This window comes from Nannobrachium achirus (assembly GCF_963921795.1).
Source record: "Nannobrachium achirus genome assembly, chromosome: 18".
NCBI classification, from domain to species: Eukaryota; Metazoa; Chordata; class Actinopteri; order Myctophiformes; family Myctophidae; genus Nannobrachium; species Nannobrachium achirus.
Genome location: NC_137825.1, coordinates 42,251,104 through 42,263,922, shown reverse-complemented (window position 1 = coordinate 42,263,922; position 12,819 = coordinate 42,251,104). Strand labels below are relative to the sequence as shown.

The 12,819-nt window shown below is 42.1% G+C and overlaps 2 protein-coding genes across 6 annotated transcripts in view; both read right to left on the bottom strand.

Moving 5' to 3' along the window:
• Window positions 1-3,294: 3,294 nt before the first annotated feature.
• LOC308303114 (beta-1,4-galactosyltransferase 6-like) lies at window positions 3,295-4,221 on the bottom strand (the record flags this gene model as incomplete). Its single annotated transcript, XM_080747437.1, has 1 exon — window positions 3,295-4,221. The coding sequence occupies one exon, from the start codon at window positions 4,219-4,221 to the stop codon at window positions 3,295-3,297; it is 927 nt and encodes a 308-aa protein (XP_080603563.1).
• Window positions 4,222-6,154: 1,933 nt separating this feature from the next.
• Window positions 6,155-12,819, bottom strand: part of kctd17 (potassium channel tetramerization domain containing 17) — a 28,467-nt gene continuing 21,802 nt past the window's right edge. For 4 of the 5 annotated variants that reach the window (XM_080747949.1, XM_080747950.1, XM_080747953.1 and 1 more), the window contains one exon: window positions 6,155-10,925. Coding sequence is in view for 1 of the 5 variants with exons in the window: in XM_080747953.1 (XP_080604079.1) it covers window positions 10,896-10,925 (30 nt within the window). In the remaining 4 variants the exon portion in view is untranslated. The remainder of the gene's footprint in view (window positions 10,926-12,819) is intronic. The other variant, XM_080747951.1, reaches the window with a different exon arrangement.

The window sequence follows — 12,819 nt, the reverse complement described above, 5'->3', positions numbered from 1 at the left end:
AATGCCACGCTTTCCTTTTTTGTACAGGTCTGCCCACTTCAAAAATGACTTTGAAATACTTATAACAAAGTATTGGCTTTAGTAGTAGCCAGGAAAGCCAAGAGGGCTCTGGTAGAATTTGAACCTCTGCCAGCACAGGGGGGACTGTAGGTCCCAAAATGGTACTCCAGTGATGGACACTCTATTTTGTTATTATCTGTGAGACTGCAGGAAAATGGAAGACATGGATCAACAGGCATGCAGCAACATGATTTTTGTTCATGTCAAAGGCAGCATTTAGATTTTATATCAATAAAAACTATATATATATGAACGCACATTTTCTCAAGGAAGCTCAGAGGTGTAGCAGCACGGCGGAAGATCCTCACCCAGCAAGTAGTCGGCCTGTTGGGGGCCTTAGGGTTTTTTCGTGCTATTAAAATCAGTCTAAACGCGTCAAATTTTGCACAGATGTAGCCCAGGGCATGCTCTAATGATTTAGCTAGAGTGCCCGAGTCGGCGTCCTTCGGGGTCACCACATCGCCCAAATCAAGTTGGGCTCCCATTGACTTTCTATAAACTATAGGCCTACTACAGGAGGGAAAAATCTGCTTTAAGTATAGCATGTGAGGGGTCTAACTAGGGGTTTGTCATGATTCTGAATCCATTGCAAGCATTAGTTTTGCACAAAAAACATTCCTTGGGCTAAAAATGGCCCCACCAAAACTGTGAAAAGAGGAGTAGTTCACCCCCAAAATGACTTTTTCTCTCTTCATTACTCACACCATGGAGACTTGAGTTCAATAATACTTTTTGTATTTGTCGCATTCCTAAGACAGATATGTGATTATAATAAATGTACCCCCATTGATTCCGGATGGGGATCCATTGATTCCGGATGGGGACCCGAATGGATCCGGAATCAATGGGGGTACATTTATTGTAATCAAATTGTTGTCTTAGGAATGCAGCAAAAAAATAAAGATATTACTGAATTGAAGTCTCCATGGCGTGAGTAATCAATAGAAATAAATCATCTTGGGGGTGAACTACTCCTTTAAACCGATTGTTTTGTTTTATGGGTCAGTTTTTAGCCCAAGGAAAGTTTTTTTATGCAAAAACAAATGCTTGCAATGGATTCAGAATCATGACAAACCCCTAGTTAGACCCCTCACATCCTACTTAAAGCAGATTTATTTCTGGGTATTTTCTTCCTGTAGTATAGTGTCGGGAGCCCAACTTGATTTGGCTGATCTGGGGACCCCGAAGGTCGCCGACTCGGGCGCCCTAGCTAAATCTTTTGAGCATGCCCTGGGCTACATCTGTGCAAAATGTGGCGCTTTTAGACTGATTAGCACGAAATGACAATTTTATCTCCCTAAGGGCCCCCGACTAAAAGGCACAATGCAGGTCTGATTTCACGCTTGACGCTGTTGTGTTCCATTACTGCTGGCTGGCAGAGTGAACTACACACTTGGGACATGCATGCTGCATGGATGTGGTAGGAATGAGTTTCAGTGGAACAACTAAAACTGGAGCCAACAAGGTCTGGGACTAGAGCCTGAGCATCACACAGGGCTCAGAATTATGGGTAATGTTTTTATTGTTGAGCGGTGCAAACCGCTCCTAAGTTTCACTTGGTGTTAACACAAACATTAACACGGACCAGTCAAAAGCTGTTCTGACCATGTTGTCATGAGTTAGCCAAACAGGACAGACCAATCGAACGCTGTTTTGAAGATAACGTCATGGACACAGAGGCTTTCGATTGGTTTGCCAGTTTCAGAACGTGTTTAGCCACTGTCTCGACTGTCTCTGAGCTATGTTGATGTCATGGACAGTAGGGCTTTTGATAGGCTGTTCCAGACATTCAGGATATTTCCTGAAACTCAAACCAGGCATTTGATTGGTTAGCCAGTTTCAGATCGCGCTTAACTAAAACATTTGCACTGATCACGCCCTTTGATTGGTCCATGCTATGTTGACATCATGGGCAGAACGGCTTTTGATAGGATTTTGTTCCAACCTCAAACCAATGAAAAATCAAAAGCTGTTCTGACCAGAATTAGCACTGGATGTTGCCTGAACGTCAAAATGGTACCAGCTGAATATCACCTTTAACCTAAATAAATTCATATTTTATTGCTTCAGTCATCAAATCAATTTTTAATGGATCCTATAGTAAAGCCTGATAAAAGTATCAAACCCCCAAAATCCACCAGGATACTGGAAATGACATCTACGCTGTTAAAAAGAAAATCAAACCTCGGTTCGAAGTAAAGCGGTGAATTTTCATTCTATGTGTTCTAGAGCTATGAGATCTGTGTTCTAGATCTATATATTCTATGTTCTAGATCTATACTTTCTATGTGCTTCAGTTCTATGTTTTTATGAATTCTGAATTCTGAATGATTTTATCTGGAGGGCCAAATTGTCATGTGAAGTTGACCAATCCTCAATCCTTGACGCACGTCGCACGATACACACAAAGCCACTCCTTGGAAGTGGCTTTCACCACTTCAAAAATGTTTAAAAAATCTGTGGGGATTTCACTTGCCCGGCACCAGCAATTAAATGTTCGTTTGGGCTGCATCCAATTCGACCAGGAACAAAGAGAGACACACAATGAAACATGTACAGAATCAGAAACAGGGCTTTTAAAGGGAGTCATCCTATCCCCATCCTGCTGAACATCATAAAGGCTGTAACAATGGCTGGGCAAAAAAAGAGGTACCCACTTATCTGCAGTGGTGGTAGGCCTAACTAGGCTCACTCTGACACAAACATACTGTAACAACCCTGCAAGAGATCAGGCCGTAACTCGCTCCGCCAAGCAGGCTAGCCTTTTTGGCGTTGCAGGTTGCTTCCTCGTCTGCTGAGTGGGGGGCTGGGGTTCGCGTCCCAGTAGGGAGCGAGCTGCCTCACTCAGTCCGCTAAACGTTACATTGGTGTCAGACGGGCGAACCCGTGGAGTGTGCCCTCACGTGAGGGACGTGAGGGACTGGCCGTGGGCAGTGAAGCGCGAGGGCGCGCTTCTGTGAGGAGGGGGTAGTGTAACGACCCTGCAAGAGATCAGGCCGTAACTCGCTCCGCCAAGCGTGCTAGCCTTCTTGGCGTTGTGGGTTGCTTCCTCGTCTGCTGAGTGGGGGGCTGGAGTTCGCGTCCCAGTAGGGAGTGAGCTGCCTCACTCAGTCCGCTAAACGTTACAATACTGTACATTCAAGAGTTAAATTTAAGAGACTGCCTTTGCCATTATCTTTCCTCTTTTTTGGGGATCTGGATGTCTTTTGGATTTGCTCCTTGAGCCTAGAGCTTTTACATTGTTTTGCCTCCACACCACCAGCCGCCGCAGTTGAGTAGTGGGATGGGATTCAATTCAACTGTGACGTTAGTGTAGAGCTTGCTGTAGGAGACTTTGGCGGGACGGCTGTAGTGAAGGTTGTTCAGGCCATCCACGTACTGCCTATCTCTGGAATATTTCAACAGCTTGAATCGTCCCAGGAACTGCTTCTCTCCTACATGGTGGTTTTGAATTGACGTGTACCTCCCTATCTCTGCCGGTGTCCGTGTGATCTTCAGACCAGCAGAATACAACCTGTTCAATAAGTCGTCGTCCTCTCCTCCCCACCCCCAGTATGCATTGGGAAAGCCGTTGATTTCACGATACTGCTCCGCGGTGAGTCCGGTGACACCACCCAAGAACTTGTCGTAGGGTAGCACGTAAGAGTACTTGTCGAGTGCGGGAACAAAGTGGCGCGGCATCTGGCCACAGCCGTAGTAGTTGCGGTCGTTCTCAGGGAGGTGGTCCACGTCGTGGAAGATCACGCAGTCCCAGTCCAGGTCCTTCATGGCTTCCTGGAAGCCGACGTTAAAAAGCATGCCCCTGTTGAAGGGCTGGGTCCCTGTCTGCTCAATGACATAGTAGGCGAACTGCAGCCGCTGTCTCTTCAACATGGGGGTGAGATGGTCCAACAGGATGGGCAACTGTTCATGGCGGTTTCTGAATGGGATCAGGATGGCCACTTTCCAGCGCGGCTTGCAGTCCTTTGGTTTCCAGTGTCCCCCAGGCTGGATATCCAAATGCTTAGACACTACGGCCTCCATAGAGATTTCTGCCTGGTTTACTTCCATAGGACCCTTCAGAAAAGGTAATCGCTCTGGACAGGTAAGGTTCTCATCCTTGGTGAAGTTATCAGGTACATATGGACGCTCTGTGGAGTTCTTGATATCTGGTTGGGCCATGTTGCCCAACATGGCCCACGCCCAGGCCTTTACCACATAATAGTATTCATTTACTTGTCCAGGAGCCACGTAAACAAAGTATATACATGTAGTGGATAGGAAGAAGAACAAGATAAGGGCCAGAAATGAGCGGATGGACACTTGTCGCAGCGTGCACTTCACCATTTTGCCTCAGTCAAAACCCCCCTCACACCAATGGAAGTCCCATTAACAACACTGTGCTTAAATTGATGACACCAACAAGTCGATTCAGTCTAAACTGTCATCTGTGTACTAACTCAATATACCTTGATGGTGGAACTGAATTGCTGGAGAACAGCTTGGGTCTTGGCTCCTTTACTTGCCCAACAAGAGACTGAGGTAGGCCTACTCTTCCTTTATTTCTGAGTGCACATTCTACACATTGCTTTGTTTTGGTATTTGATGATACTTGTTTCCTGCATCTATGCAAATGAAATGCGTGGGTAGCTTTCAAATAGATAACTGCAACAATTATAATAAAATCAGAAGAGGTATGAAATGAACTGCCTCTTTATAACAACGGCCATGATATGTCACGTAGACGTAGGCCTATATGAAACGTCATAATGATACGTCATTGATTCCAACACCACCTTTGGGCACCCGCCTTCAAAACGTGGAGACTGGAGACGTTCTTGTTTACATTCCACCTCGGTAGGCTGTAGGTTATTTTACAGTTAATTGTTGTGGACTCGCTGCAGAGGGCCGAGGGAGAGAGAAGGACACTGGACTCACATAATCAAAAGCAACATCGCGGCTGTGTGTCGAAAATGAACGTGGACGTGGTGCTTAGCCTTTTGATTACTTTGGCATGTCGTGCAGTGTTAACCTGACTCCGCCAGATGGTGTCAGCATTGAGTACGTATGCTACTGGGAGGTCCCAAAAAAAGAGCAGCAGCACTGCTGGCCCCGCCCATAGGTTCCCAGAACTAAAGTTTAGTTCTACCTCAGGAGCAGGACCTAAAAAAGGTTCCAGGAACCTCCTCTGGGTCTGGAACCGGGCCGTTCGCAATGGAAACAAAACCATTGTCAGCACCATCTGGCGGAGTTAGGTTAGTGCAGTGTTAGAGGCATGTGTTGCTGTTTCAAAATGTTGTTTGAATTCTTCATTCTTTTTTGAAGCGGTGAAAACCGCTTCCAATGAGTGGCTTTGTGTGTCCCATGCCCATATATGGTCATTTCAGTCCAGAATGAACAGGTTTTTTCAAAAACAAAATGTGTGTAACATGTCCATATATGGTCATTTCAGTCCAGAATGAACAGGCTTTTTCGAAAACAAAATGTCTGTCACCTCATGTCCATATATGGTCATTTCAGTCCAGAATGAACAGAATGAATAGGCCTTTTCAAAAAGCAAAATGTGTGTCCCATGTCCATATATGGCAATTTCAGTTCAGAATGAACAGGTTTTATATGTCCTGTACGTCCAGAATAGGCCTATGTGTGTAGTGTCCCTCCCGGTCTGATGATTGGATACTTTGAGGATTGGTCAAGCTTCACATGATAATTCGGCCCTCCAGATAAAATCATTCATTCATTCAGAATATATAAAGAATGTAGAATTCAGAATATATAAAGAATGTATAGATCACAGAGTTCATAACTCTAGAACACATAGAATAAAAGTTCACCGCTTCACTTCGAACCGAGGTTTGATTTTTAGATTAATAGCCTCTTGTGACAACTGAGATATTTGTATTGTGTACAGGTATAAAAAAATATTTTGTCGAACTGTTTTCCCTTATTAAATATGATAGAATTTTCTTCCCTTATGAAGACATTTTTGATGCATACTGTAGACTAATAGTTTGATAAATATTTGGAGATGCATGCCAACAGATGACGTTTGAGGATAGGGTAGGAAAAGATGACATCCTGAAATTGTTTACAACAAAGGTCGTCATTTATTTTCTTGAGAATAGTGACTTTCATGTAGCCTATCATAAATCAACAGATTTCATCTTCTATCACATACTTATAAATGAAATTATTATGTTGTACAGAACTTATGAAATGAAATGTACAGGACATACTGTAGCCTACAGTAAGTTGTGCAGGATATATGAAGTGACTATGTTGAAAAGGACAATGACATGAAATAACTTCTATGTTGTGCAGGACATACAGTATGAACTAAAGTGGCTTTGTTTGGCAGGAGCCGCAGGACTTGTGAAATGTCTATGTTGTACATGACAATGACATCATATACTGGAACAAAAGACCTATTGTAAACTGACAAAATGAAGACTATAACGTTATTGCCACTTTTTAAGTTTTGTTTAATGGTGGTCTGCAGTCTGTAAAATGATCATCTCTCCCTATTTGGAACAACAATGAGCAAAAAAGTAGGAATTTCTGTGGTTCAATGTTACAGTCGTTGGTGTCACTTTTCCAAAATGTCAGTATGTTCCTGTTGACTCCTTAGTGGCATGCTCTTCCATTACGAATATTTGTCCCTGTCATATTGTTGTTGGAACACATTGAGGACTCTTACTGGAAAATCTAACTACCACAAACAAATTAAAATCACAATGACACATTTTTACAGATTTCTGGAAGAAAAACAAAACACTACTGTTTATTCCTTTAAACATGGCATATTCCATGTATTCCAACAGAAATCTTACTGTACAGCAGTGACAAATCAACGCATTGTATACAAATGGAACAATTCAGCTTGGATACAGCAACCCATTTGTTTTGTACATAAACGCTTATTTTCAGAAAGGCTATCAGTTATGTACTGTATATTGTTGTATATGTATAGAAACAAATGGGACCAGCTCATGCATATGGAACATTACAAAACTGAATCAATAATCACACATTTAAAACCCTTTGGGACAAATAATTCCCTCCGTGATCTTGGGGAACACTTGGCTTGTATTTCTAGTAGTGGCTAGAAAAATAAAAGCTATTCAAGTATAAATAAGGTAAAACATATACCGGTATAAAAAAAGAAATTAAAAAAGCCACCCCAGATTAAACAGACGCAAATGATTTTTACAGTGATGTGTAGAAATCAACTGAATTCAAATCCTCATGAAAATAAACAACCAAATGCCTAGAGCTAAAACCTTTGTGCATAAACAGCATCAAACTGAGGGGAGCGGCCTCACGTCCCTGTTCACTGCCTGTGGTTTGTCCTTGCAGTTTCCTTATCTTTCCCACATCCCCATTTAGAAATGACACAAAACTATACAAAGTAACCAATTCTGTTGATGATTTACTAAGCCTGTTTTACAGTATGTATGCCGAAACACCACTCTGAACACTGTGACTGAAAACACGCGCACACACACGCACACACAATCCCATTCCCAGCCTGTGTGAGAATGAGAATAAAATAAACTGCACATTTACAGCTTTTAAAAGAAAATCTGTGTAATGACATCTACTAAATTACACTACACGAATGGTTATGTTTTTCTTTTTTACAGCATGAAATCAAGGCACCCAAGGATCCCTGTGAAGACGTTACTAAACAGTATAAGCACAATATCCCCTAACCTCCTACTAATCTTAACATCAAATCAATACACACCTTTCTTGTAAAATCATAAACAAATCTTAATTAATCCTAGATTGTCTGTCTCACATCCTATTATTGATTGCATATTGCCTAAATTAAAGAGAATACATGCTTGCCTACAGCCTAGAACATTGAGCTCAGATTGGGATGAATCTAGAAGGCAATGTGTTGTTGCCAGTCACACTGCCAACCAGCAGAGGGCACACAGAAGGTGCTGACAGTTATTTCTCAACTTGGCTAAAGGACTAATGTATGCCAGCAGGTTTTCAGTTCTTTCTCCTGAGGCTGGCCTTCATTATAGCCATCTCTAATCAGGGCCTAATTTAGACCTGGGACACCAGGTGAAAGCAATTAACTATCTGACAGGATAGAAACCCAGCAGCTCTGGGGCCCAAAGGACTTCCCTATATAGCATTATTGAATTACACAAAACAAGCATACATAATCCACTGGTGTCTGATTATGTACAATGGAAGACCCTGTCAGTGTATGCTAGTTTGCCTTCCAATTTACGCCTACTGATTCCAATGACCATGAAAACACTGACTGAAGCAGACCTGCCGTGTGTGGGACTATACAATGTTGGAGACATGTTCAGTCTTCCTATGGCAAAACAACGAATAATAAAGAGAGCAGGGGTGCCTCACTCTTTCATGTTTTACAGTCAGGGGCGTCACAAGGTGGAGGTGCCTTAATCATTTATATCATTTATACTTGAAAAATAGCAGATATTGCGAGCTTGTATATATGCTATTTTTGAAAAGTCGTGAAAGAATGTGTGCAAATCTTTGAATATATGTATTTTTTAAGCGAACATTTGTAACTCAAATTTCGCTTCTGGAACTAAATATTTTGAGATGGGGGTCCGTGGCCAAATACATATCATTTTGGGGTTTGAGCACCACTGACATAGAAACATTTTCAAAAAATGTTCACGATTTTTCAAAAATAGCAGATCTACAATGAGCTTGTATATCTGCTATTTTTCAATAGTTAAAGCACAAAATAATGCGTTCCCAGTTTAAATGGGGTTAAACCCCCTCCCCTTATGAAGAACATTCAGGGGAGGCCTGCAGTGAATCCTTATACCCAGGGCCCAGAATTTGGTGCGACACCCCTGTCTCTCTTTCTAAGCCTATCCTCTCTCACCAACCTCTCTCTCTCTCTTTCTCACTTTGTCACACACACTATCTGTCAGCTGGGGGCTAAAGCTGACTCTGGAGTCTCGCCAGGGTGAGAGAGAGAGAGAACAAGAACAGTGCTGCCACTGCTGCTGAGCATGCGCATGCCTCCGGGAGCATGCATGTCCTAGCATGAAACAACGTGAGTGCATTTGTGTGAGACTGGTCATTTGTGCAACGAGGATGAAGACGCTGTTATGTGTTTTTCGGAATAAAATGTGTGTACATGTGAGCCTGTCTGTTTGTGTGACAGAGATAATTGTGCCTCCTTAATGTGGTTCTTTGAGGTAATCAGGTATTTGCAGAGTACATAATTTACACATATCTAGATTATTGTCTCTGCATTTATCAATCCTAACTTAACTAGAACTACAGTATGAGGAGCAGCAGGCATTATTAATCCAGCGCCTGGAGGGGGGATTGAACCAGGGACTTTCAGATTCCCAAATGGTCGCTCTACCTCCTCCTGAGCCACATGACCATGGGCGCCGGAGGGAGTGTCAGTCGGTCCAGAATGTCCCATGCTATCCACCTATTCTTTCTGTATCACAGATTTTACCGGCGCGAGTCTAGCGGTAACCACAACATTGTCCCCTCACTATTTGACCACTGCCGACGCTCCTGAACATGCCGCCAGAGAGAGGTGTACTGTAGTGTTGATCCTTTTGAATATAACCATCTGTGTAAATGTGTGCGTTGGGTGTAATGGGCTGGCTGGCTGGCTGCCTGGCTATCCTTCCTCTCTGCTTTGTAGGACAGTGACTTGGTGTCTGATTCTAGGACATAGCATGACACCCTACAATTGCAGTCAGCTAATGTCCCCCTTCACAGCAAAATCCTCAGCATTAGGAGTGTAAATCAATCTGGAAGGACCCATAGCTCTAAAGTTAAATGCACACAGAGGATTCTACTGTCTAATTACTTGCGCCAGCAGATTGTGCAAGTAGCCTACTGCATTCGGTGGCGTATCTGTCGTGTATCTGTCGTGTATTGTCTGTGTTTACGCCCATGGCCAAGAAGCAAGTTGGCATCTCGACAGAGTGCAGTCTAGCTATGTTCTGTTCATTCTTATATTCTACCGTCTTGTTCCAACATAACCCAAAGCAGCCAATCTAATGACACCTGTGCTGTTAGCATAAAGAAGCAGTCAGTCTCTGAAATGCCACCGAAAGCCGTGCTGAATAAATAGATGGATGGATGGATAGATAGATAGATATAGTGTATTAGTCCTCTCGGAAATCCATCTTGTAAAATCTGTGACTTTGAAAACGTCATCCCTTACTACCTGTTTTTAGCCGCTACCCACGGTGGCCGCGACGTCCTTGTTCACTGTGTTTAAGACGAAATAGTGATCCTGACTTCAGAAAACACAGAGAAGGGCCGAAAAACAGACAGAAAGGGGGTAATTGTATGTCGGTATGGATTGTATAATAAATATTGCTTCTACTGAATATGATATCCAACAACAATTAACTGGAAATGCACATCAATAGCGTGATTGTGTCCCTTTAATGTCTTAACATTCTGCATGGCAAGCTTGTCCAATATTAGAGCCAATATAGAATTGTATTTTTGTTATTGTGATTATTCTTCATATAATTGGCTCAGTACCTCTTTGTTTCTTAGCACTTTACTTTGGTCATGATCTTTGGTCATGATTTACTAAGCTTCACTACCACCCTTGGCAGGAAAACACACATTTAATACTAAACTCTGCAGATCTTTCTTAGTGATAAGCTAAAATGTTTCACCAAAGGGTATATAATCTTATGTATAACTGCTAGCACTATACACAAATCCAGTCAACACAGTGATCATGTTGACTTTATGACACAAAATCATAAAATGTGCATAATGTCAATTATGTCATAACGACATAATTAATCATAATGACAAGCTCGGAAAGAAATACTTCATCCCCCCTGAAATCCTTCCATTTTCTACATGCGGGACCCATGGATCTGGAAAAGCTGTGAAAACATGAGAAAGGAAAACAAGAAATTAGGTGTTATAAACGCATAGCCGTGTAAGAGAAGTTCAAATACTGTAAACGGCAGCACTGTACAGTTGTCTGGTCAATTTACAGGGTTCCCACACATCTTTGCCAATTAATTTCCAAAACTTTTCCAAGACTTTTCCAGAATATTTAACCCGATTTCCAGGACTATATAACAATAATTCAGCTCAATAACCAATAATAATAACCAAAGACAATGCATATCTATTTTTTCCAGGACTTTCCAGGACCCTTGATAAATTCCAAAACGTTTCCAGTACTGGAAAAATATTTTTCCAATTTAGAAATATTTCCAGGAATTTCATGACCGTGGGAACCCCGATTTAGACTTTATTTATTTTACATTACGAACTAGCTAGGTTAGATCTCTGATGTTGTTGATGATGGAGAGAATGGGAACATGTTGATATGAAAAAATGAATGAGCAAATATGAAGAAAAAAACAACAACCCCGAAATCAAAAAATGCAAAGGATTTTGCTACACGCCTGAAATACTGTAGGCCTTTTGTGTATTTTCTGTCAAGCAAATGTTCGTATGCATGTATTGTGCTATATGAAAAAGAGTTTTAACCTGACTAGTTAAGACACTGTATAACTGCTGTTGTATCAGCGCATGCATTTACTTTAACAGTTGTGCAGTGCTCTCAGATTGATTGATCAATTAAATACTTTATTAACATGATTGTTCACAGTAAAGGTTGTACAGTCAAAGGTTATGGACCATTGTACTCGATTCATCAGTGTGTGTGCGTGTGTGTGTGTGTGTGTGTGTGTGTGTGTGTGTGTGTGTGTGTGTGTGTGTGTGTGTGTGTGTGTGTGTGTGTGTTAGCCTAGCGCAGCTAAACTCTATCCACCCATTGTCGCAGAGTGATATAGTATGGCTAAGCCAGGCTAACCACATAATCTAGTACCGCGACAGCTTTAGAAAATAGCAGATCTACAAGGTCACAGCGTATCACGATGCGATGTGTTAAGAGCTTATAGATCGGCTATTTTCAAACAGCCAGTATTACATAAGGGTTAATTATTATTATTGGTCAGGGTTATTCCATGTCACAGCATTGGTAATGAGAACCCCTCAGGGAGCCAGGCTTGGATCAATATCACAGAGCCAGGCTGCGTCAACTCACTGCTGGACCAGCCAGGGAGCACGCACGCACACGCACATGTACACAAACACACACATGCACGCAGACCTTCAAATACACACTCACAAATACACATACGCACGTGCACGCGCACACACACAGAAACAGACAGGCTGGTATAGGTCATGCAAATGATCAGGGACATGACATTTTCAGCCAACCAACCACAGTGGTTGATTCCCTGGTACACAAGAAGCCATATTTGCTATTTCACTAATGGAGTTTGAGAAAAATAACCTCGGAATGATGGTTGCCTAATTGCCTGGCAAGAACAGACCATCCCTGGCCCTGAATTTAACTGCATTTAGCTGGTGGTAATTCCCCCTCCTGCTAATGCTTGTGCTAACAAGAACGCAGCTGTGTGCTCTGCAAGCCAAGCACAATGACATCTGCATCTGCAGCTAAATTACCTTCATTCGGTTGCAGTTAGGCCTACTTGGGCCTGAGACATGTATCTCAATTGAATACGCAAAAATATTCTAAAGTTAGGAGTGATGCATTCTCAGATTTCAGGTTTAACAATGCAGTGATGAATTTCAAACTCAATACATACATTTTGTTCTAAAATGCTTCACAACAACGTATTTCTTAAAAGTTCCACTGACAATATTTTAAAAACGAAATATGCTGTGCAACTTTAACTGTAAATGATAATGTACTGTATTACATACACAAATAACCTTTTTCGCATGGGTGTA